The sequence below is a fragment of the Piliocolobus tephrosceles genome, chromosome 6, assembly GCF_002776525.5.
Source record: "Piliocolobus tephrosceles isolate RC106 chromosome 6, ASM277652v3, whole genome shotgun sequence".
Lineage (NCBI taxonomy): Eukaryota > Metazoa > Chordata > Mammalia > Primates > Cercopithecidae > Piliocolobus > Piliocolobus tephrosceles.
In genome coordinates, this window is record NC_045439.1 from 69,865,776 (window position 1) to 69,892,699 (window position 26,924).

The 26,924-nt window shown below is 36.3% G+C and overlaps 1 protein-coding gene across 1 annotated transcript in view; it reads right to left on the reverse strand.

The window, feature by feature from the left end:
- MIPOL1 (mirror-image polydactyly 1) overlaps positions 1 to 26,924 on the reverse strand; it is a 366,103-nt gene that overhangs the window by 251,377 nt on the left and 87,802 nt on the right. Inside the window, exons 8-10 of the mRNA XM_023189671.1 lie at positions 22,097 to 22,226; positions 5,573 to 5,606; positions 5,143 to 5,313 (exon numbers count right to left, since the gene is read on the reverse strand). Of these exons, the coding sequence (XP_023045439.1) occupies positions 5,143 to 5,313; positions 5,573 to 5,606; positions 22,097 to 22,226 (335 nt within the window). The remainder of the gene's footprint in view (positions 1 to 5,142; positions 5,314 to 5,572; positions 5,607 to 22,096; positions 22,227 to 26,924) is intronic.

The following is a 26,924-nucleotide window of genomic DNA, read 5'->3' on the forward strand; positions in this document are numbered from 1 at the left end:
ATTTAGCACTTTTTTCCTTTATCCCTGCTGTACTCTAAGTCTCTATGACAAGACTTTTGCCTTCTGTTTTGAGTGGTCCACTTGGTTAAAGTCCATAAAGTCCATATAGTTACCCCCATTCTCATACGTGACTTTTTCAGGTCCCAGGGGTTGGGACCCTCACTTAGGTACCAGCGAGGGTCCAATCAATGAAGAGTTCTACAATATTATCTTACTAACTACAAATACCAATAAAACCCAAAGCCTCCAGGTGCCAGGCCTTGCCCATGTATGTATACCCTTATAAGGAAAACATACCCTAGAGCTAGCCTAATTTTGCCAGAATATCTAGTAATAATTACTTTAATTACTGTATCTCCCAATAAAGTCAGCCCTCAAAGCTAATAAATCACCAATCCTGGCTAGTTCAATAATTTTCTGTTGCTTACTGATGTGTGACCTGGGTTCAATTGTGCTTCTAAGCCTAGCCCTCATGACTTAAGACATTACTGACAAATATTTGACTATATTTGATGCAATATGATTTATTTATCAAATGTTCTGAGACCAATTCTAACACCAATGGCTAGATATTAACAGAAGATGGATATTCGACTAAATTAAAAATCAGTGACAGATCAGATCCTTAACTTAGTGAACAATTTAACTAGATGACTCCTAAGGTCCTATGAAATTTAAAATTCTATAATTCTATAAAAATCTTCGCAATTAAATTTCTAAATTTTTTGTTTGGATAGAATAATAATCTGAAAGATCCCGGAAAAGAATAGTGACGAAACAGAATTTTACAGCTTTATCTTCTGATTCCAGATATTTCTACAATTTGAATAAAATAGGGAAGTGTGAACTGGCCAAAAAAATGATAAAGAAAGAGTAGAGGACTGGTTGGTAATATAATTCCTTGATCAAACAATTGCTAATTATAATTTTTAAATTAATGCTATGAAAGACTTTAAGGCTTTTGGCTCTCAGTTTGAGATAGAAGAGAAATGAAAAAACAATTTGGGATAAATAAGAGTATAACAATTTATCTGAAAAAGGTAACATTTTTAACTAGGCCAGTTAAAGTAAATAAATGATTTTGACTTGATTTGAAAAATATAGTAAGATATCAAGTGTATCAAGGTCAATAAATTATCATTGAATCAGAAATTTTTAATATCTATATGGAATGTGACTAAAGTTTTCCTAGCACTATACAGAAGACATAATTAGAAAATGTCTGATGCTAAATAATAGCTTTAAAATTAAGGCTGGGCGCGGTGGCTCACAGCTGTAATCCCAGCACTTTGGGAGGCTGAGGTGGGCATATCATTTGAGGTCAGGAGTTCTAGACCACCTTGGCCAACATGATGAAACCCCGTCTCTACTAAAAAGGTATAAAGAATTAGCCAGGTGTGGTGGCACCTGCTTGTAATACCAGCTACCTGTGAGGCTGAGGCAAGAAAATCGCTTGAACTCAGGAGGCAGAGGTTGCAGTGAGCCAAGATGGTGCCACTGCACTCCAGCCTTGGTGACAGAGAATCCATTCTCAAAGTAAGTAAAAAATTAATTAAATTAAATTAAATTAAATTAAATTAAGGTAAAATCCCTGCGGTATTCTTTTCCAAAACTCAAAATTTCACTTTAATCATGAGAAAAACAAACCCAAATTCAGAGATATTCTATAAAATATGTGAGAGGTACTCTTCAAAATTATTGAGGTTATGGAGGGAAAAAATACAAGGAAAGATGAATAGGCTGTCACCAACCAGAGGAGACTGGAAGAACGTGACAATTAAATGCAATATGCTACCCTGGATTGAATTATGAAACATAAGAAGGACACTAATGAAAACTGGTGAATTCTGAATAACATCTAGAGTTGAATTGATACTAATGTACCAATGTTGGTTTCCTAACTTTCACGAACACACCACAATGATTTAAGATAACAAAATTAGGGAAAACCAAAACTGGGTAATATATGGGAGCTGTCTATATTGTACTATTTTTGAAACTTTTCTGTAATCTAAAACTATTCCAACAAGTTTATTTTTAAAAAATCAAAGTTAAGAAAAGTTTCCATTCAGAAATATAAGACAATAATTCAAAAGTGTAAGTATATAATGACTGTAACATAAAAATTAAAATGAGCATTTATTGAGCCATAGGGCTTGCAAATAAGCAAGTTAAAATAACTAAACAACTCCTTTCTCATAAAATATAACCATAAATATAGTGCAGTGGTATTTATACATAACAACTTGTCAGCAAATATTACCAAATGTTAACTTCTTATTTATTTATCCTTTTATACCATGAAAGTCAGTGGAGGGAGAAAAGATAGGAAGAGGGAATGAGTGGCAGTGAATTTAATTATGCTCTATGTGCTTACTTTTAGTTAACTTACTTCCATGTCTAGACAGTATGGAATCATTTGTGGTGAACCAATGCTTCATTCAAGAACAAGAAAAGCCAGATTTAATACAAAAATCATCTGCCTAAAGGTATCAGAGGGCTGTTGCTACAATAGTGGCTTGAGTGTCTAAGATTCTAAAGAGGAGTTAACTGGAGAGGAATCTTTGGAGGATATGCAGTTATTTTTTCCCCCTGAGAGTGTCATATTCTAGGTATTGGGAAAACACTGAGAAATCAGGCTTTAACTAGGCAAAGAACTCCCGCTGGAAGACAGAGAAACCACCCAAGCTTTTGACAGCTATTCAGAGCTGAGGTGACAAAATGGAGATTTGAGACTTGTTTCTGAACCAAATTATTTGCCAAATTCCAAACTTCTACAGGTCATTAAGTTAAAAAGCTAAGCCCCCAAACCTCTGAAAAAATAGTCGAGTTTTCCACAGTCTACCAGTGCTGAGGAAACAAACACACACTAGAATACAGGATCATCCAGCAGTCAGGCCCTTGTAAATACCCAGCTATCAGTTTGGGAGGCCTCACCCAAAATAGAGGGGTGAACCACAACTAGGCCAAGACTTACCAAAACCTCCACTCAGCCTCCATGGGAGATGGTAAGGCATTTTGGATAGCAATGGAAATGAACTAATATGAAACATTTTACGAAGTAGGAAAGAAAAGGAAAAAGTGGTTAAGCGATCACCTTGTGAAGGCCAGAAAAGATGTGAACTAGTACGGAAATAGAGAGATTGTCTTTAAATAGAAGCAGGTAGTTAGAAAAAAGTAAAGTAGAAAAGGCAGAGCACATGGGTGCAAATGCAGGTAGGCTGGTAGATGAAATGGCTGTGGGCATGCAGAAGCTATCTTTTTAATTGGGAGGAGAGGTTAGATAACTAAAGAGAAAGAAGAGATAAAATAGTCCTCTAGAGGGAAGAGTGAATAGACAAGCAAAAAGCAAGAAGTTGCCAGGCAACACTAAGAACCTAACTGAATATATTAATAGTTGGTCATATATTTAAGGTAAGTGCAGTCAGTAAACCTGTGTGATTTTTCTCCTGCCTTATAAAGCTGTGAAGATACAAAACAGATAGAAAGATTCATTTAACTAGGTTTTGATTTTGCTGGGTGAGTGGGACAAAGGAAGAGGGCCAAGAGAAATGAGGTTACATTATATGCAAGTTGGCTAGATGTGTGTGTGTTGGGGTGGGGGAGTAAGGACATAAGGGGTTTGAGGGGTAGAAAAGAGTTAGTAAGATTGAGAGAAATAAGTTGAGGCCAGGCACAGTGGCTCACATCTGTAATCCCAGCATTTTCGGAGGCCGAGGTGGGCGGATCACTTGAGGTCAGCAGTTCAAGACCAGCCTGGCCAGCATGGCAAAACACTGTCTCTACACGAAATACCAAAAAATTAGCTGGGCGTCATGGCGCACACCTGTAGTCCCAGCTGCTCAGGAGGCTGAGACAGGAGAATCACTTGAACCTGGGAGGCAGAGACTGCAGTGAGCCAAGATCACACCACTGCACTCCAGCCTGGGTGACAGAGCGAGAGTCTGTCTTAAAAAAAAAAAAAAAAAAAAAAATGCTGGAGTCAGAGTTCTAGAATAAGTGAGCTAGAAAGAGAGCAGAAAGTGGGAAGCTTGACACTGAGACTCAGAATGACCAGGAACAGAGTATGACCACAGAGTAGATAGCAGATATAGTGCGCAGCACATAATGACTAAAGTAGAGAAATTTAGGAAATAAGAGGCTGCAATTTCTGAAAGGATTAACTATATAGGAATTTACATCACCAAGAATTATGACAGGAGTAGGCTAAAGAAAGAGACATTGGAAAATGTCTTAACAAAACAAGGGAAGTGATATAGAAGTGTGTACATGACTACAACAATAGTGTGTACTGGGTGCTAGAGTCTGATGCGTGAGTTTCAAAGCTGGAGGTGTTTAGGGAGTGAAAAAGGCTTTGATCTGAAAATACTAACAAAGGCCAGGTTTGGTGGCTCATGCGTGTAATCTCAATACTTTGGGAGGTCGAGGCAGGAGGATCACTTGAGGCCAGGAGTTCAAGAGCAACCTGGGAAACAAGGCAATACCAAATCTAAACACACATACACACACACACACACACATACATAAATAAATAAATTAAATAAATAAATAAAAACAATAACGAGAAACAAGCCTCCAAGCCCAGTGGTATAACTGGTATGAGAGAGAGCACAGTCACTAGTTGAAAGGACTGCATTGGAAGCAGTGGCCTGAGGGAGGTAATCAGGTTTCAGGTAAAGCAGGAAAGTGTAAGTAGTAATCAGAAAACAATACACGAATAATTTTGATCCATTAATCAAGATTTACTAAAAGGTACTGAATTAGGCATTGGGAATAAAACAGTAATACAGACATAGTCTCAGTCTTCAGAAAACTGTAACTTAAGTAAGAAGTCCCATATAAAAGTGATTAATTGAAAAAATATAACTAAATTTCTATAACAAGTTAGCCTGTTATAAAACAAGTTTAATTTTATTAAGAAATGAGACTGCATTAAATTTTATTTAGAATGAGGTCTCATATTTTGAACAGTAGTATAATAAAATACATAATTATTTTAATATAGGTAGTCATTATGGTATTAATTATGTACTAAAAACTAATGTGAATTAAGAATATCTGGGCCACAGTCATTTTTTAATGGTTAAAAAAAGCAAGAGGAAAATGGCAAGTATATGCTTTTACAGATACATGCAGAGTTACCTTAGACAAGGCAGCATCCCGTTCTTCTATTAGTGCACTCATTTCTTCTGCAGTTATTCTCATTTTACATTCCTTGGTCTTGTAGATTCTATCCACAATTATAGCTCCATTCTTCTGAATAGCTATCCCTGTGTCTGCATTGTTTATTCTGTTCAGTAATTCCTGTAATGTCTACCAACACCATTATATGTTAGTCAGACATGAAGTTTTAATATATTTTATTTAATATAGGGTTTTAATTAATAGGCACATGTGAATTGTAAATTGACTGAGTGAAGTTATTGAATTTTCATATTGCAGCAAAGATGTACATTATTAGTGTGTCAATTCTTCTTTTTCCCACATCTTAGTTCTTGAAACCCACTCAATTGAACTTAAGCCTCTAAGATATAAGACTGACATCAAGAAATCTCCTCAGAGAATGGCTTACCATGTCATTTTCTTCAGGGTTAATATTTTCTAGCCTAGAAAAAAGGGACACAGAAAGCCTGATCAGTAGCATTTCCTTAGTGCAGCAAAATGAGTTCGCTTTTTAAATCTTTAGAACCTCAAGTAATTTCATTCGACTAGTCTTTAGAGTCAACCATGACACTGAACATATTAAAGTGCCACCTGCTTGACTCCATCTTTCAATAATGCTCCATATCTTCTGCACTGACTTCAGACTGTTAAGTTATTAATGTTTACTGCTATATATGACTACAAGGATCAATTGTTCATATGTGCTTAGATGAAGAAAGTTCCCCAGTGATAAAAGCACTCATTCTCATCATTATATTTATTCCTGGACTTTCCATTTTTATCAGAAACTGTATTTCCTCTCTTTTTTTGGACACCATCATAAGTAAAACAAGGCAAGTATTTTTATTACAAAGTTTAACTATGTTCCCTCAAAAGCAATAACAAATAATTACACTACATTTGAAGTAAAAATCTCTTGCTGTTACCTAGTTGTTGTTATAAAACAAACGTATAGGAAGGCTGCAAAATTGTACCAAGTTTTTAGATGACTAATGTTATTTTCTTCTTCATAATGTATGTAGAATTATTCAACATAAAGACGAAAAATACAAATGGGCTCCCCTCAGAAATGCATTTTGTCTTTTAGGGGTCATAGTGGCTACTGAAATGTTTATTGATGTTGACAAATTGAAGAAATGCAGTAAAGGTAAAGAAAGCAGTTTTAAATTACATAGAAAATGTCTATAATATAATTTAGACAACCATTCCAAGTACGTAAATTAAAAGAACATTTGTAATATGCATTAGTGAAAAGGTATAGATTCTAGAAAGGATCTCAATTATTTTAAAATTACATTAAAAAGTTTAGATATCCAAGTTTCTGTTTTCTCAAGTTTTCCTCCGTTTCTGTGCTCCTATGGTTTAACATTTACCATAAAAGAGGATACTAGCCAAAGATAACAGAAGACACCTAATAAATATACCACAAAATGGTTCCAAACTTCACAACTGGATAAAATTGCTACACTCATGGAAAAGTAGTACTTTTAGAACTTAGTATTTTAACAGAAAAAAATATACACACAAATATTAAAGAGCTATTTCTAGACATACTTAAATAGTATAAGTTAACAGGAATGTATAGTAATTTTAAGTTATATAATTCAATGTATCTGAAACTACTAACGTCCACTTAGGTTTGCATTTCAAGAAGGGCAACTACTTTCATCTTTTATCTTTTTTTCTTCAAAATAAATGAACAATTTTCAATGATGCTGCCTAACAAAAGTTTGTTATATAAGAATTGTGAAGATAAATTGTGAAACTTCTTTTCATCTCAATTGAAAAATCTAACAGAAAATTATAAGATAATAAAATTCTTACATTTATTTATTATCATAGTGAAAATATTTGACAAAAAATGAGTGGCATTTAACTAGCAGTAATTGGTTGGCTAAATACGATTTTTAAGGAAGTTATATGTGGTGAGAAATATTTATCTTATGTTATCTTTTATTGTCATTCTTTTTAGGTAAAATCAAAGTAACATCTAATTATGACAGCTACCCAATAAAATCCAATTAAAACGCTTACAAACTTCACAATTACCTTGTTAAACTTGATAATTTAAAATGTGAACAGATACATGACAATTAAACATTTAGACTAGTAGATTCCTCTGGAACCTTTGCAATAACAAAAGACATTTAGTTACCAAGGTTATAAATCTCTATTTTTAGTTTCAAAGAATTTTATATGACCAGGAAGGAAATAACAGTAAGTTACCTAGTCTGTATATTCCAAATAATCAACACACACAAAAAAAGTGTATGGAAGTTCTATGTAATATTTATAGGTTGTCTTCAGGCATTGCAATGTAAAGCACTACTTTAAGGAGAGGAAGATGAAGAGTTCAAATGTTTAAGGAGAGGAAGATGAAGAGTCCAAAAAGAGTTTCAATAAGAAAAGTTTAAGATAATTGTATTTAGTCTATTATTAAAATTCCCTACTAATTTAAATATTTTTTTAAAATCAGAATCAAAAGTTCTTATCAAGGGCTACTCCAGATCCCTGGCACATGAATTTAGTATTTAGACTTTAAATAATTTGTGTGATTGCTGCTAAAGGCACACAATATATACTGACTTGTCATTTTGCTGATAAATGAATTTAAATTATGTTTTTGGTAAGGCTACCGTACTAGGTCTGACACACAGGTCGTAAGTGAGCTAAGTGAGCCACTTAGCATTTGGATCTCAATCTTGCTTTGTTATTATTATTTATAATTGATGTAAGTATAGTGATAAATGGCCAGCAAAAGAAAAATATAACTTTAGTCAAAGTGAAAAAATTATTACTTCGAGATTTGAAAATGTGCATAGATGCAAGTAACTTTCAACACAAACATGAGTCTGGAAAGAGAAAAAGTCAATACTTGTATTTCTCTACTTGTATTTCTTTAAAAGTTTCAGGAAATATCACAGATATCACAGATTTATCAAAGAAGATTATGCCATAATTTAGTCTCAACTAGATTATATAGAGTAGGGATCAGCCAAGTTTTTCTGCAAATGGCCAAATAGTAATTATTTTAGGCTTTACCATACGCTCTCTATCATAGCTACTAAATTCTGCCTGTGCAGTACAAAAGCAGCCATACACAATAAGTGATCAAGTACAGTTGTATCCCAATAAAACTTTATTTACAAAACAGGTGGCAGGCCGAATTTCAACATAAGTTCTTACTTTGCAAATCCTTGATACAGAGTGTTGGAAAATGAGACTAGATCTTTGATGTTAATGCACTGTAAGTGCCAATTTAAAATATTTGACATAATTTTCTAAGCTAGATCATTCAATATCTAAAGATTAAGAATCAACAAAAATAATTTTCAGAAAATGAAAATCAGGTCTACAATAAGTATATCTCATACTGTGTCACTTGAAACAACACAAAACTTAGACAACTTGTCTTTTCAGAAAAGAGGTGATTTGAAGCAGCTATACATGGCTTTAATTTTCTGTTTAAAAAGACTTTGGGGAAGGTACTAAGGTTTACTAGTGGTATGTACAACACATAACACTTTACTGATTTAAATAAAGACTTAAAATAATAGTTGGTGTTATATGAAATATATCTGATGAACTATAAATTATATCTCATTAATATGAGGTTTACAATTAGACAAAAGAATTTCAACCTTTTGTAAACTTTAAATTATGCCTGTAATAGTCTAACTTGACACAGTCATGATAATTAGTAAGAATTTTGCTGAAGTAAATGTCTATGGGCTCAAGTTTCAATTGATTTCCTATATCATGCAAATTCTAACTGACATCCTTGCACTCTAAGTGAAAAGATCCATGTGTGAAATGTCGCATTTCTTGATTTATCCCTAAATCAGTCAATATCACCTTTTTCTTTTCTGAAACTACAGTCATTCACCTTGTTCAATCCTAAGATGCCAAACGTTGACCTCAAATGATAAACAAATTTCAAATTTTTCTGAAAATTATAATTTGTTTGCTTTTATTCTAATCAGAAAATTCTGATTTGCTTGCTTTTATTCTCTCTCATTTTCTACACACCACCACACTAAACATGTTTAAAAAGTACCAACAATAGCAAAGAGACTGAAAAAAAAGGTATCATGATCTGAAAAGCTGAAGTATACAAATGCAAACATGTATAAGAGTATGTATATTTAGGTAATTTTAACTTGAATTCTTTTTCATTTTTTTCCCTAGTTTTTGATAAAAGCCAAAACAGAAACAGAAAAAACATTAACGATCCAAGGGATAAAAGCAGAGAGGGGCAGAATAAGACATTGTAACAGAGATACAACGTAGATCAGAAGTAGCAAAGCAGATGAGAGAAAAAAGACAACAAAGAATCTGAAGATTATAGGAAAGAAGAAATTAGGAATTTTTACAAAAAAGATGTGAACAATTTATATAATTTTATCATACACTAGATGCCCCCAAATATACCTTTCAGTCAAGCAAAACCAGTTATGTATTGGTCCTGTTATCAAGATGTAGTCTAAAACACACTCTTGACGGTTCAGAACCTATAGATTCAGCAGAAGAGAAAAGAACCTCACCAAACCATCTGATACTATGCTGACATAATATTCTTTGTTGCTGTTGTTTTTCTTGCTTGGTATGTGTGGCCTTCCCTGACTCTTCCCCCGACCTGAACTCCTAGACTCTGATACAGAAGGAGTCCCTCTTATAAGCTGTTTCTAGGAACCAAAAATTTCTTCAAATTAACCGTTAATTAATTGTTTTAAGTATTTATATGATTACTTATTTACTTAAGTCAATTTGACCATAATGCTGTGTCCCCAGCAACTACACTGTACCTGACACAGTATAGTCAATAAATAGTTACTGAATGAATTAATTAGTTACAAGAAAAGGCTGAGAATTGAATGCATTCCTTTTCTCCCATTCCCAGTCTTCCCTTAATACTAATGATCTAAAAGATAAAATGAAAAAGATTCTGTCTCAAGGAACACTAATTTCAATATACTTTAATAAAAACTGTAACAAATATATGTATAAATTAAAGTAGATATGCAATGAAGGGTAAAAAAATAGGAAAGAATGATAGGCTCAATTTAAATATTTTAGTTAAAGAGACAGAATAAACCAAATAAGAGATCAGTTTAATAGGAGTTCTGAGGAAGAAGCTTTGGCTTGGATATGTAGGAAGATGGTTGTAACACTTACCAGGATAAGGGATTAAGGAGGAGGATCAGGTTTTAAGAATGAATTAATAAGTTTCATTTTGGATATGCTAAGTTTGAGTTGCCTGTGTAAATCTGAGGTAGACATTCTGACAATGTGTAATTGACTGACTGTGAGTCTTTGGCCAAGTAGTCTAGCCCTCTAAGCTTTTTTCATCTATAAAACATGAATATACCTATTTCCAAAGAGTTGTGACATTTTACGAAAAACTGATTTGTTGTCTTTTGAAGGTCAATATGATTTTTTAAAAGCATAAAAATCTTTTTAGAAGCAAATCTCATGAATAAAATCAGTGATTGATTTATATAATGAAATTTATTAACATAAATTGCATGTTTGGTGAGTGATAAAATGAACATTATAGTACCTGCAAATCTCCAAAGAAGAGTTCTAAAGTTTTAATGACTATACTACTGAAATTTTGTTAAAAGGGTGTCTAGAATAGCCAAAACAATTCTATAATAAAAGAGCAAAGTTCAAAGACTCCACCTGATTTCAAGACTCACTATCAAGATTATGACAAAGGGATCAACATATAGGTTAATGAACCAGAACAGTAAATTCAGAAATTAACCCACAGATAAAGAGTCAACTTATTTTTGACAGAGATGCAAAGGAAATTTAATGTAGAAATGACAGACTTTTCAACAAATGGTGGTAGAATATGAGAATGTCCATAAGCAAAAGAAAAAAAAATTAACGTTACCAAAATTTAAGTGTTACCAAAATTTAAAACTTGTGTTCTGCCAAACACACTAAGAGACTCAGAAAAACAAGACACTGACTAGAAGAAAATATTTGTGAGCCACATATCTGATAAATGACTTATATCCAGAATATAAACAACTCTTTTAAACAATAAGAAAAAAAAAATCCAATTTGAAAAACTATCCAAATACCTGAACACTTTACCAAAGAAAATATGTAGATGGAAAATAAACATTTAAAAAGATGCTCAATATCATCTGTCATCAGGGAAATGCAAATAAAAATACTAAGATACTACTACACACCTGTTAGAACGGCTAACATCCAAAATAAGAAACAAAACAAAACAAAAACAATAGTTCCAAATGCTTGGAAGGATATACAGCAACAGGAACTCTGATTTGTTGCTAGTATAGCCACTCTGGAAAAGAATTTGGCAGTTTCTTGTAAAATTAACATGGATTTAACTTATGATTCAGCAGTATTGCTACTGGGTTTACTCAACTGATTTGAAAACGTATGTCCAGACAAAAACCTGTATATGAATACTTAGAGCAACTTTACTCAAAATCACCAAAAATAGAAGTAACCAAGATATCCTTTATACAAAGGAATGAATCAAAACCTGTGATACTTCCATACGATGGAATACTATTCAACAAGAAAAAAAGAACATAATATAAATTAATGCATTAACATGAATGCATTTTGCTAAATGAAAGAAGCCAGTTTGAAAAGTCTACATATTGTATGATTCCATTAACATGATATTCTGAAAAAGGAAAGACTGTCAGGGGAAGAAAGCAGGTCAGTAGTTGCCACAGAGTTGGGAAGGGAGGAAGATTTGAGTAGAAGAAGCAGTGGGGATTTTAAAGTGGCAGAACTAATTTGGATATATGACACTACACATTTGTCAAAACCCACATATATTTACAGCACGTAGTGAACCTTAATGTATGCATACAAAGAAACCAACTAGGAGATCAAAGGACACTAGGATAGAATGCAGACTACAATAAATAACTCTAATTACATTAAAAAATATGGCCTAAACTCACTTAAAGAGGTGGGGCAGAGGAAGGAGCCAATTTAAGTAATTTTGGAAAATGGTGTCTTGAAACTATAAAACTAAACACTAAAAGAAGTATACATAGTACATTCTCATTGCTAAAGTTAATTCTCATGGAGGTATATGTTAATGATTCAGAAAGAGTTATAATGTATACTGGGTTTCAACAAATAATAGATGGTGGTTGGTGGGGGCCAGTTTTGTCACCACTGGGTAGAGTAATTTACAGATGAACAAAAGGGGAAGGCTATAATAAACAGTATGGTAATGGATTAGAATTAAGAACATCAGTGTGAACTTATGTTCAGCTTGATATAGATACAAATGGATAGGTGTATAAATAAGAGATGTGTGTGTATACATCAGTTAGTGTATATATACACGTGTGTGTGTGTGTGTGTGTGTGTGTGTGTGTATCCTACTCTGTCTGTGGAAATGGTCTAGAAGCAGTCATACTCCACAACAAAGGGCACACCTCACACCCAGATCTTGGTTTCTAACACTATTTTCTAATAAAAGGATCTAGAGTTCCTTGGAGGAATGACTGAATCTACTGGAGGGGAACAGCTCTATACATACTTATATAAGGTGACCCTGGAGCTTTCTGTCATGCCAAAAAGAAAACGTTCAAAAATCAGAAAAGATCAGATGTAGTGGCTCTTGCCTGTAATTCCAGAACATTGGAAGGCTGAGGCAGAGTATCATTTGAGCCCAGGAGCTTGAGACTAGCCTAAGCAATACAGTGAGACTCTGTTTCTAAAATAATTTCTAAAAATTAGCCAGGCATTAGCCAAGTGAGCGCCTGCAGTCCCAGTTACTGGGGAGGCTGAGGTGGGGGGATTGCTTGAGCCCAAGAGGTCAAGGCGGCAGTGAGCTGTAATCATGCCACTGCACTCCAGCCTGGACAACAGAGCAAGACCCTGTCTCAAAACAAAAACAAGTAAATAACAGTAAGGAATGGGGACATTTCAAAGAAATATAGGAGCTAACCCGAAAGAGCTTCCAATCCACAAAGGTAGAACATTTCAAGCAACAACATACATAACATAGTATTAGATTATAATCCAAAGTATTAAATGAACACCTATGAATCCATACTGACACAAATGGCTGAATAAATAAATGGGAAAAGAGACAAATCTCCGTATTAAAGTGTTACATATAATTTATGTAAATATTCTCCCCTGTAGGAGGTGGAGCTCAACAACCTCCCATCTTCATTCTTTAGTATGGACTGTACTTAGTGATGTGCTTCCAAAGAGTGGAGTATGAACAAAGGAATGGAGGTAAGTAACTTTACAGTGGAGAAACTTAGCAAACCATACCTTGGCCATCAAGGTTAATATTACTGGTAGTAAATCCAATCAGTAGAATATAGCCTTGAAATGATGTGAAGAAAATGGCACTCACTTCTGTAGTCTTCATCCTAAAAACTCATAACCCCAATAACCATGAGAAAAACCCAAATTGAGAAACATTCTGTGTAAAATACCTTGATCAATATGCCTCAAAACTATCAAGGTCTTAAAACACAAGAAAAGTTAGAGAAAAATGTCATAGCCCAAGATGGGCTAGGGACACATACAAACTAAATCCAATCTTGGTTAGGATCCTAGAGCATAAAAAGGATATTTGAGAAAAATTAGTGAAATCTAAAGAAAGTATAGACTTCAGTTAATAGTTATGTAACAATACTGAATTCTCCCCTGTGACAAAAGTACCATGGTAATGTAAGATGTTAACAATAAGAGAAAATGGGTGAGGATTATGCAGCAACTATCTGTATGATCTTCACAACTGTTCTAGATATCTAAAACTACTCTACAATTTTTAAAAAATCTTTAAAAACTTGGAATTCCAAGTAAAGATGGCACAGTGAAATCTGAACACCCAAGTCTACTTATCCCATCATATAGCTACATGAATAGAATATGCAAATTAACCAAATGGTAAAGAAGGTAGGCTGTCATGTAGTAATTTTTTTAAATAGGGAGGGAGTGCAGGGTGCAGAGATGATTATTTTGGCTAGATTACCTATGAAACAGGTGTTGGGAAGACAGTGAGCTAACAAAACAGAAATTTTCACTGATACCACACAGCTTAGAAATAATCTGAGAATGAGTTAAGTAGACAGCCCAGATAAAACTAACAAAAATTTTTCATGAAGAAAAGCCTGTATTACCTAAGAATCTATACAGAGGAATCAAGAATCAAGGCTGGCCATGTTTTACTACAATAGTGAAATAAATAAAAGCCCAAAAGCAATATCCCCATGAAATTAGGATACATATAGAGAGACCAGATAGCATGAACCCTTAATGTACGGCACCAAACAAAATCCCATAAGCAGAGGACAGAACCTCCCACAAGAGGAGCATACAGTCCCAGAGAGGTCTTACCAAACTCCATTCCCATCCCATTGCCCTAGGGTTATATAGAAAGGTAGCAAGAGCAATGCCTTGCCAAGAAATGGCAGCTCAAAGAAGGCAAACAGGCCTAAAAATAAAATGTTTAGGAGGCTGAGCATGGTGGCTAACACCTGTAATGCCAGCACTTTGGGAGGCCGAGGCGGGTAGATCACCTGAGGTCAGGAGTTCGAGACCAGCCTGGTCAACATGGCAAAACCCGTCTCTACTAAAAGTACAAAAATCAGCCGGGGGGGTGGCAGGTGCCTATAATCCCAGCAACTCAGGAGACTGAGGCAGGAGAATAATAGCTTGAACCCAGGAGGTGGAGGTTGCAGTCAGTCAAGATCATGCCACTGCACTCCAGCCTAGGCGACAAAAGCGAGGCATGAGACTCCTTCTCAAAAAAAAAAAAAAAAAAAAAAAAAAAAAAGTTTATTAAGGAAAATTCACTTGTACCATTATGTTCTGCTAAAAGTTTTTGACAAAATTGCCATTTCAAATATGAGCAAGATGCAAAGAAATGATATGGCAACTGTGAATACACCACGAATACAACACAAAACATGCAAAAGAAATTAGTTCATAATAAAACAAGAAAACATAAACCAAGGTGCTATGATTTGAATGTTTGTCCTCTCCAAAACTCATGTTAAAATTTAATTGCCAGCCGGCGCGGTGGCTCACGCCTGTAATCCCAGCACTTTGGGAGGCTGAGGCGGGCAGATGACGAGATCCAGATATAGAGACCATTCTGGCTAACACAAGGAAACCCCGTCTCTACTAAAAATACAAAAAATTTGCTGGGCGTGGTGGTAGGGGCCTATAGTCCCAGCTACTTGGGAGGTTGAGGCAGGAGAATGGCATGAACCCGGGAGGCGGAGCTTGCAGGGAGCTGAGAGGCGGAGCTTGCAGGGAGCCTAGATAACGTCACTGAACTCCAGCCTGGGAGACAGAGCGAGACTCTGTCAATCAATCAATCAATCAATAAATGCCATGGTAACAGTATTAAGAAGTAAGACCTCTGAGAGGTGATTAGGCCACTAGGCTCCTCTCTTATGGGATGAATTAATGTCATTATAGAAGGGCAACTTCAGGTCCCTTTTGCCTGTTTTTGCCCTTCTGCTTTCCACCATGTGATGACTCGGCAAAAAGGCCCTTGAAAGATGCCAGCACCTTGATCTTGGATTTCAAGCCTCCAGAACTGTGAGCCAATAAATTTCTGTTCATTATAAATTACCTAGTCTCAGGTATTCTATTATTGCGGCAGCATGAATGAAATAAGACACAAAGGAAAGAAGAAAATTTTCCTACCCATGGTTGGCATTTTATAAAGAAAAAGAAAAGAAAATCATTTCAATAAAATAAAAGAGAAGGGGCTCAAACAATAAAGTGAAAAGAGAAATATAAAACTTAAGGAAATAAATTGAGAATCAAAAATAAACAAATAAATAAAAATCACATACATTAATTAGAAAGACCATGGAAAGGAACAATGACAATTGGGATTACCAACATAAAGGAAAGATTTGTAATCATCACAGTGAATGCAAAAGCAGATTAAAATATTAATCATTACTGAATAGATAACACATAAGGACAAAAATGTCCCATATAAGTGTATCTGGATTCTCTAAAGTAGAAAACCTAAAATCCAAAACATTTGTAGACCTAAAATTTTCATAAGCCATTTGTGATGGCTCACAGCTATAATCCCAGCACCTTGGGAGGCTAAGGAGGGAGGACTGCTTGAAGCCAGGAGTTGGAGACCAGCCTGGGCAACACAGCAGGACCCTATCTATACAAAAAAACTTATTTAGAAAGCAAAATTTCCATGAAATAATAGCATGGAACCATAAAAAAGCACAAGATCATGTCCTTCACAGGAACATGGATGGAGCTGGAGGCCATTATCCTTAGCAAACTAATGTCAGAACAGAAAACCAAATACCACATGTTATCACTTATAAGTGGGAGCTAAATTATGAGAACACATGGACACACAGAGTGGAACAACAGACCCTGGGGCCTATTGGAGTGTGGGGGATGGGAGGAGGTAGAGGATCAGGAAAAAAAATGAATGGATACTAGGCTTAATACTGGGGTGATGAAATAATCTGTACAAAAAAACCCCAAAACCCAAGTTTACTTATGTAGTAAACCTGCAAATGCACCCCTGAACTTAAAATAAAAGTTAAATTTTTTAAAAAAGGTAAAATTTCCATCAAATAAAGGAAGAATCAAATAATCCTTTGAAAAGCATGCTGTGGTCCCCAAAACCTTATTAAAGAATAATGAACACAATTGCTCTGATTCAGCCCTACTTTAAGAATAAAGGATGAATCCTTCAGGTATCTGACAAAAAAAAAGACACACACACACACACACACACAGCCAGGCACGGTGGCTCATGCCTGTAATTCCAGCCACACACACACACACACACACACACACACACACACACACAGCCAGGCACGGTGGCTCATGCCTGTAATCCCAGCACTTTTGGAGGCTGAGGTGGGTGGATCATTTGAAGTCAGGAGTTCCAGACCAGCCTGGCCAACATGGTGAAACCCCATCTCCACTAAAAATACAGAAATTAGCCAGGTGTGGTGGCACTCACCTGTAGTCCCTGTTACTTGGGAGGCTGACGTGGGAAAATAGCTTGGATCCCAGAGACAGAGGTTGTGGTGAGCTGAGATCACATCACTGCTCTCCAGCTTGAGCGACAGAGCAAGACTCTGTCTCAAAAAACAAACAACAAACAAACAAAACCCACACACACAAAGGGATCAGTAATCTGATTGATCTCAAGACTTCTTTTCAGGCAAACAATAACAGAAAACAAGAGAGTAACATTTTTACAATGTTTAGAATAAAAGGATACTTGACTCAAGAATTATATTTATAAAAAACTTGAATACAAGGATAACACACAGCCAATCTGAAGCATGTTAAATCAGAGAATAAGGTATTTATGAACTCTTCCTTTGAAAGTGAAATTCATTCACCTGCTGTGATATTGTGAAATAAATACTTGGTCACCATTCCACTCCCCTACTCCTTTCCTCACCTACAGGGAATCTCCAAAGTGATGTCTTTTTGTATGCTAATGATTAACTGATAGCTGGCAGCCCTTAGATACCTTCTGGATGGAGGCTGGTCATGAGGAAGGCTGCATGATTAAAAGGTTGTGACTCTGAGCTTCAACCCCCAACCTCTGCAGAGGGGCAGGGCAGTTAAGTTGATTACCAATGGCCAGTGGTTTAATCAATCATGCTTATGTAATGAAGTCTCCATAAAAGACCCAGATGGACAGGATTCCTAGAGCATCCTAATAGCTGAACATGTGGAGGTTCCTGGAGGGTGGTGTACCCAAGGAGGGCATGGAAGCTCTGTACCTCTTCCCCCATACCTTGACCTATGCATCTCTCTATCTGTATCCTTTGTCATATCCTTTATAATAAATGTAAGTTTTCCCTGAGTTCTGTGAGCTGCTCTAACAAATTAATTGAACCCAAAGAGGGGACGGTATGAATCCTCACTTGAAGCTGGTCAGTCAGAAGTTTCAGAGGCCTGGACTTAACGATTTTTGTCTGAAGCAGGGCCAGTCTTGTGGAACTGAGCCCTCAACCTATGGGATCTGATGCTTTCTCCAGGTAGATAGTGTCAGAATTTAATTGGAGGACACCAGCTGGTGTCTACTGCAGAACTGCTTACTTACTTGGTATGTGGGGAAAACAACTACACATTTGGTCAAAAAAGGCTTCTGTGTTGATTGTTGTGTTGAACAAGAGAAAAGAAAAAAGCACGTTGAGTTTGTGTTTTTGTTTCCACTGACGCACCCAGTGATTCCTCACAATAAAAAACTCAGGGATAAAAATGCTATCTATGATAAAACTTCCAGCAATGATTATTCAATCCTTTTAAAGTTAAGATTAAACAACAGGGCACACTTTGGCTATAAAAACTAATATGGCTATAGAAATGAATACAACTTTTACAGATTTTTTAATGTGAAATTCTTAATGAAAAAAGCGGAGTTTTAAAGTGCTTCTTTCTTTCTTTCATATGAGAAAAGAACTTTTATCTGAGGAATGCAAGCCCTTTTAATTATCAGGCCCAGAAAGAATGAAAATGAGACTGCAATCATGTCTTACTTGCCACCCTCTGAGCTATGTATTCATCTTTTTTTTTTTTTTTTCTTGAGACAAGATCTTGCTCTGTCACCCAGGTTGGAGTGCATAGGTTCACTGCAGCCTCCATCTCTGGAGCTCAAGCGATCCTCCCACCTCAGCCTATCAAGTGGCTGGGACTACAGGCATTTATCACCATGTTAAGCTAAATTTTTTAAATTTTTTTTTTTTTTTTTTTTTGTAGAAACTGGGTCCCACTGTATTGCCCACAATGGTCTTGAACTCCTGGACTCAAGCAATCCTCCTACCTCAGTCTCCCAAAGTGTTGAGATTACAGGTGTGAGTCACCATGTCCGGCCTGTATTCATCTCTTGAAACTGCTTGCTATTGCTACAAGTAGCTATAATTTAACCTAATAATGCCAAACCAGACACTATGACCCATACCCTATAGCTTAACAACGCATAGCCAATCACTAATTAATGTTATTTCTTGTAAAGTAAATACAGTTCCTGACAAACTTTGTATCAGCCCACTCCCTATCTCTCTTTTTTGCATTTAAAAATTCACTCCTGGCCAGGTGCCGTGCCTAAGACCTGTAATTCCAGCATTTTGGGAGGTCAAGGTGGGTGGATTGCTTGAACTTAAGAGTTTGAGACCAGCCTGAGCAACATAGCAAGACTCCATCGCGATTAGAAAAAAAAAAAACAAACAAACCTTAAAAACTTAAAAAAAGAAAACAATTAATAAAAGTCCATTCTTAACTCCTGCTAACAGAAGTGTATATCAGAGCAATGTGAATCTGAGCTCCCAGGCTATGGTGAATTCCTCAAGCTTGGCCCCAATAAACTCTCTACTTATATTAATTTTACTTCAACTTCTTTTAAGGTCAATTCATACCTGAGAGTCACACAATATTTTCAATTGAAATAATAAATGAGAAAATTCTGACCAGGCCTGGTGGCTCACACCTATAATCCTAACACTTTGGGAGGCTGAGGCAGGCAGATTGCTTGAGTCCAGGAGTTCGAGACCAGCCTGGGCAATATGGTGAAACCCTGGCTCTATTCAATTTTAAAAAATAAATATATACTAAATAAAAGAAAAGAAAAAAATTTGATGACTCCAACACCTTTTTTTCAGTCTCATTTGTTATTAGAAGAGTGTCTAGAAAATAAATATAGTTTGTTAAGAGAAAATATTGCATGAAGTTCAAAATTTTCTTCAATTTCACTTCAATTGACTATTACTCTTAAATTCAAGTTAACACTTACATAGCACTCACTATGAGCCACGTACTTTTCAATACTCAGTGATTTGGCTAGGTGCAATGGCTCATGCCTGTAATCTCAGGGCTTTGGAAGGCCAAGATGAGAGGATCGCTTGAGGCCCAGAGTTTGACAACAGCCTGGGCCACACAGTGTGATGCCATCTCTACAAAAAACTTTATAAATTAGCCAAGCATGGTGGCATGTGCCTGAAGTCCCTGTAGTCATAACTCCTTGGGAGGCTGAGGTAGGAGGATCACTTGAGCCCACTTCAAGTCTGCAAGGAGCTCTGATTACACCACTGCACTCCAGCCTGTGCGATATAGCAAGACTCTGTCTCTAAACAAACAACCAACCCATACATATATATATATTTTAATTATATATATAAAATATTTTACATATATACATATATAGTCAACAAGTAATTTAGTCCTTATGACAACCTGTATAAGTCCTCATAACCTGCACTATTATATACATTTCATAGACCAACAAACTGAGCCTTATAGACTTTGGGTAATTTGTCCATCGCTATACAGCAAGGAAGCAGCAGAACCAATACTCAAAGATAGATTGGGTTCAGAATCTGTGCTCTTAGTCTCTACATTACACTGCTTCTCAAATACGACATGTAGAGAAAGAATTGATTTTTATCCAATTAATTCTATGGCTACCTCCAATCAACCCCAAGCCATCTATCCTTCTAGGTAATGATATTTAAGTATATAAGAGAAAATGTTTGAAATAATGTTTCCCTATGGATAAAGATGGTTATTTTGGAATAGGCATTGTGGAATTTAGGTGAATGTTTTTGTTTCTTTATTTGTTATTTTTAAACGAGTTTAATGGTCTACAATGAGCCTATCAATCTTCAAAAAAATGAAATCATTAATCTAAACGAAAAACAAGTATTACCTAATCACAAGTTGAACACATATTATTAATTATTTATGGCTTTTTGTCTCCCCAGTGAACCATGTTTTAATTAGCACTTTACTCCGTTCCTCCACAGAGCCTACCACAACACGGGACAAAGTAAACATGCCATAAGTATGCTGATTGAACATTAAATATTAGATTACTGGATTCTATCTATCTGTACAGGTAACATATTTCTAGATGTTCTAGGGCCTTTCCACCAAAGCATATTCCTTAGACTACCATCATGTGTAACATCTGGGAGCTTGTTATAAGGACAGAATCTCCGGTCCCAACCTAGGCCTAATGAACCAGAATCTGCATTCTGACAAGATCCCCCAAGTGATTAGATTGTACATTAGAATTTGAAAAGTACATATTTCTAGGGCATTGTTTCTCTAAGTGTAGTCCATCATTTATCTATCAGAATCACCTGGGTTGGTTTAAAAAATGTAGATTCTTAGGCTCCACCCTATTCAAGTATCATTCAAGTTTAAAAACCAAAGCTAAAAAAACTGCAAGTAAAAAACAGTAAAGAACAGGAACAGGGATATTAAGCAGAGAGAAGTGAAAGACTCAGATGGCTCAAATAAATTTTAAAAGTGATAATGAGGAGAAGAGGAGATAATAAAAAGAGGAGTCACATATGAAGGAACAACAAAACTATGAAGAAATAAAGAAAGTAATTGTATTGAGAGTGATGTGCAATTCTTTCTTTCTATTTTCAAATTGACTGCTATTCCTTACAGGCAAACTAGTATGCCAAAGGTTTTAGAAAAAGACTGGAGAGGTCGAGCATGGTGGCTCATGCCTGTAATCCCAGTACTTAGGGAGGCCAAGGTGGGCGGATCACAAGATCAGGAGTCTGAGACCATCCTGGCTAACAAGGTGAAACCCCATCTCTACTAAAAGTAAAAAAAATTAGCCAGGCATGGTGGCAAGTGCCTGTGGTCCCAGCTACTCAGGAGGCTGAGGCAGGAGAATTGCCTGAACCCGGGAGGCGGAGGCTGCAGTGAGCCGAGATTGCACCACTGCACTCTAGCCTGGGTAACAGGGCGAGACTCCATCTCAAAAAAAAAAAAAAGAAAGAAAGAAAGAAAAGGACTGGAGATATGCAATTTCCTAGGGTAACACATTAAGAATGAGTCACATTTTTGAATATGTAACTACCACCTAAAGCATACCTTTTATAAGTGTTCCTAATATCATACAGAGTTTTAAAAGTGTACATACATGTTTAGAGACATTTCCATATGCTTGGCTCGTGCAATTGCTTCATCTCTCTCCTCAATGGCTAATTGCAGTCTAGACATAACAGCTTTATCACGTTCCTTCTGCGCAAAATACACTTCTTCAACCAGAGCTACCAAAATATATAAAGCACACAGTCAATCATAGAAAATAAAGGAGGAATGTATACCTTTAGCAAAAATAAAAGCCATAAGTAATTATTATTGTAAGGACTACTCATTAAACTGAATTAGTATCAATTAATCAATTCAGAAAATAGTATTTTTAATAATAGGTACTGCAAAACTGGGATACCACTTCATACCCCTAAAAAGAGCAAAAATTTAAAGGTCTAATAATAGCAAATGTTGTAAGCCTGTAAAATAAAGAAAACTCTCATACATATTGCAGATAGGCAGATACATTTCTACAACCTTCTGAAGAGCAATTTGGCAACGTTTATTGAAGTTGAAGACAGGCCTAGCCTAGCAAATCCCCTCTTTGATATGTAGCCTAGAGAAATTCATGCACATATGTAAATGTAAACATGTACAAAAATACTTACTGCAGCATTGCTTATAACAGCAAAAGGTTAGGCATAACCCAAATGTCCATCAACATTAACAGGAATAAATAAATTACATTCAGAATGGAATACTACCCAGCATTTAAAATGACTAGACTATGGACAAATGGACAAATCTCAAAAACAAAATGCTGGCAAAAATAGCAAGTTTCAAAGTAAAACAACTCTACCCACTACTTACGAATAGACACAGTTAGTAAAAATAATACAATGAGCAGGGCAGGTACAGTGGCTCACGCCTGTAATCCCAACACTTTGGGAGGCCTAGGCGGGCAGATCACCAGGTCAGGAGACCAAGACCATCCTGGCTAACATGGTGAAACCCCGTCTCTACTAAAAATACAAAAAATTAGCCAGGCATGGTGGTAGGCACCTGTAGTCCCAGCTACTCGGGAGGCTGTGGCAGGAGAACGGCGTGAACCCAGGAGGCGGAGGTTGCAATGAGTCGAGATTGTGCCACTACACTCCAGCCTGGGTGACAGTGTGAGACTCAGTATCAAATAAATAAATAAATAATACAATGATCATGAAAAGGGTAAACACAAAATTCAAAATAGTAATTATCTCAGTGGGAAGGTGGAAGGGGAGGAAAGAAAATGGGTAAGGGAAGAATAAAATAGCTCAATGCTGGGCTGTTATAGTAGTGCACATCTGCACAGAGCAGGGGGCACTACTGATATAGATTTTAACACAAATGGCATCATCTAGATTTTTGCAGCACTGTATCAGGAGCTTAATGTTATCTGAAATTATCATTTCTTAAGCATAATTTTATTGTTTGTATGTCTGAAAGCTTACATAATTTTTAAAAACATTACTGCAATGTGGGCCAGGCACGGTGGCTCACGCCTGTAATCCCAGCACTTGGGGAGGCCAAGGTGGGCGAATCACATGAGGTCGGGAGTTCAAGACCAGCCTGGCCAACATGGTGAAACCCCCACCTCTGCTAAAAATACAAAATTAACCAGGCGTGGTGGCGCATGCCTGCAATCCTAGCTACACAGGTGGCTGAGGCAGAATTGCTTGAACCCGGGAGATGGAGGTTGCAGTGAGCCGAGATTACACCATCGCACTACAGCCTGGGCAATGAGAGCGAAACTCCATCTCAAAAAATAATAATAATATTACTGCAACGTTAGACAAAGAGGGCCTCAAATACCTGAATCACTGAACCAAATTTTATTTATACTGTCGAACTACAAAATAAACTTCAGAAATATTTTGAAATGCTCTTTTAGTTTGTAAAGTATTAGATCCCTGCCCAAGGATTGTTACCGATTAATATACAGTTAATCAAGATAGTTATTAGGCCCAGCATGGTAGCTCACACCTATAATCCCAGCATTTTGGCAGGTCAAGGTGGGAGAATCACTTGAGCCCAGGAGTTCGAGACCAGCCTGGCTAACATAGTGAGACCTTGTCTCTACAAAAAAATAAAAATTTGGTAGGTCGAGGTGGGAGAATCACTTAAGCCCAGAAATTTGAAACCAGCCTGGCCAACTTGGTGAAACCCAGCTGGAGCCTGAGAGGTACAGGCTGCAGTAAGCTGTAATTGTGCCACTGCACTCAGCATGGATGACAGAGTAAGACCCTGTCTCAAAAAAAAAAAACAAAAAAAAGTTATTATTGTATTTCTTAAATTGTAAGTAGTGGAAAAGTGGTGGTAGAGTATTCAGCATGGATCTAACTAGCCAGTCAGTTCACACCCTGGGCAAGATGGCATAAAATTTCATCACACTACTCAAAACAGTATGTAATTTAAAACTTATGAACTGTTTATTTCTGAAATGTTTCACAATATTTGCAGACTTTGAATAACTGAAACCGTGGAAAAAGGAACCATAGATAAGATGGGACTACTGTATCAATTCCTCATGCTGGTTTTCTTTTTGGTTGTTGTTGTTTGTTTGTTTTGAGAGTCTCATTCTGTTGCCCAGGTTGGAGTACAATAGTGAAATCTTAGCTCACTGCAACCTCCGCCTCCCGGGTTCAAGCAATTCTCTTGCCTCAGCCTCCTGAGTAGCTGGGATCACAGGCGCCCACCACTACACCCAGCTAATTTTTTGTATTTTTAGTAGAGATGGGGTTTTGCCATGTTGGCCAAGCTGGTCTCTAACTCCTGACCTCAGGTGATCCACCTGCCTTGGCCTCCCAAAGTGCTAGGATTACAGGTGTGAGCCACCACACCTGGCGCCTCATGCTGTTTTGACAGCAACTTCTACCCACTGTAGTACACAAAAATGAATTTTACTTTTCCCTTCTAATGCTACAGAATATCCTACCAGTAAGGGCAGTAATAGCAGTTTGGAGAAACCAACATGGTGTATCTTGCATAGTATGGTTAATAGCGTGGTGTATGGAAGAATATGAGTTTTAACTGTGATCTAAGGTATTAAAGGTTAGCAACCTTGTCTTTGTTAATTTCTTACATTATTTTAGTTGAAGTTCGGGTATATAAAATGGGTAAAATACCACTATTCATGATGTTATGAAAAATTAAATTAGAAAATATATGAAAGCTCTTGGCCAAATAAATAAAGTGGATCATCAACAAATGTTAGTTCCATTCTACCACTACAGTAATGATACTCAAACCACAGTCACAATATGACTTAATTCCTAGACATATTAATAATGTGGTTTTGATTAATTTGTACTACTTACATATTAAAAATCTAAGTCAAAATTCCTCAATTTTTAGCCTTTTTCATTGGCAGGCAAAAATTATGTAAGGGACTGAAAGAAAAATTATTCTGAATCCATTCTATATTGTATGCTGCATACCATATTTATATTAATAATAGTTTATCAAAAATATTGCAGTGGCTCACATCTGTAATCCCAGCACTTTGGAAGATCAAGGCAGGTGGATCACCTGAGGTCAGGAGTTTAAGACCAGCCTAACCAACATGATGAAAACTCATCTCTACTAAAAATACAAAACTTAGCCAGGCATGGTAGCTCATGCCTGTAGTCCCACCTACTTGGGAGGCTAAGGCAGGAGAACTGCTTGAACCTAGGAGGAGGAGGTTGCAGTGAGCCAACATCGTGCCACTGCACTCCAGCCTGGAAGACAGAGCAAGACAGGGTCTCAAAAATCAAACAAACAAAAATATGGTATTCTAAGATTTTTTTAAGTTTAACATTATCACATACTTCTAAGTTGCCTCCTTAGTGCAGCAGGCAGCACATCAGTCTAATAAAAATACTTCTAATTTGTAGGACAGACAGAAGGGACAAAATGATGGTAAATAGCGATGTAAGCATAGATCAACATGCTACCCTGAAATATTCTGAGATATCAAAAGGTTAAAATACTAACTACTAAACTTTAAATGCCAATAGGTTTCCTTTCATTTCTATAAACTGTGGCCAGATCTTTATACAGTTACTTGTAATACAAGTTATATACCACTTTACATGAAATAGTACCTGATGAAAGAGGTAAGACTAGCATATCAGGTGCTTTAGTAATAAGTCTAAACATCTATATGCTTAAAAGTAAGTGTTATATACAGAGGGCTTCTTTGGTCCTGTGTGATCAAGAGAAAACACTTTTTTTTAAATGCTACTTCAAATCCAAAGATGTATATGTGTATTTAAAGGATATTGCCATTTAAGTACTCTAAGGTTAAAATTTTAAATGCCAGAAAACGCACATGCACAAACACATAAAATCTGGTTATAGAATTTATAAATGATAAGAATGTTTTTCAAAATTAAGGTATCACTCTAAAGATTCAATGCAATCCCTATCAAAATTCTACTGTAATTCTTCACAGAAATAGAAATAGAAAAAAACAATCCTAAAATTCATATGGAATCACAAAAGACCCCAAACAGTCAAAGCAATTTTAAGCAACTACCATTTAAAATATATCACAAAGCTAGAGTAATCAAAACAGCGTGGTGGCTGGGTGTAGTAGCTCATGCCTGTAATCCCAGAAATTTGGGAGGCCGAGGCAGATGGATCACCTGAGGTCAAGAGTTCGAGACCAGCCTGGTCAACATGGTGAAACCCCATATCTACCAAAAATACAAAAATTTGCTGGGCATAGTGATGCATTCCAGTAATCCAGCTACTCAGGAGGCCGAGGCAGGAGAAGCACTTGAACCTGGGAGACGGAGGATGCAGTGAGCTGAGATCACGCCACTGTACTCCAGCCTAAATGACAGAACAAGACTTTGTCTCAAAAAAAAAAAAAAAAACAGCATGGTATTGTCATAAAAACAGACACACTGACC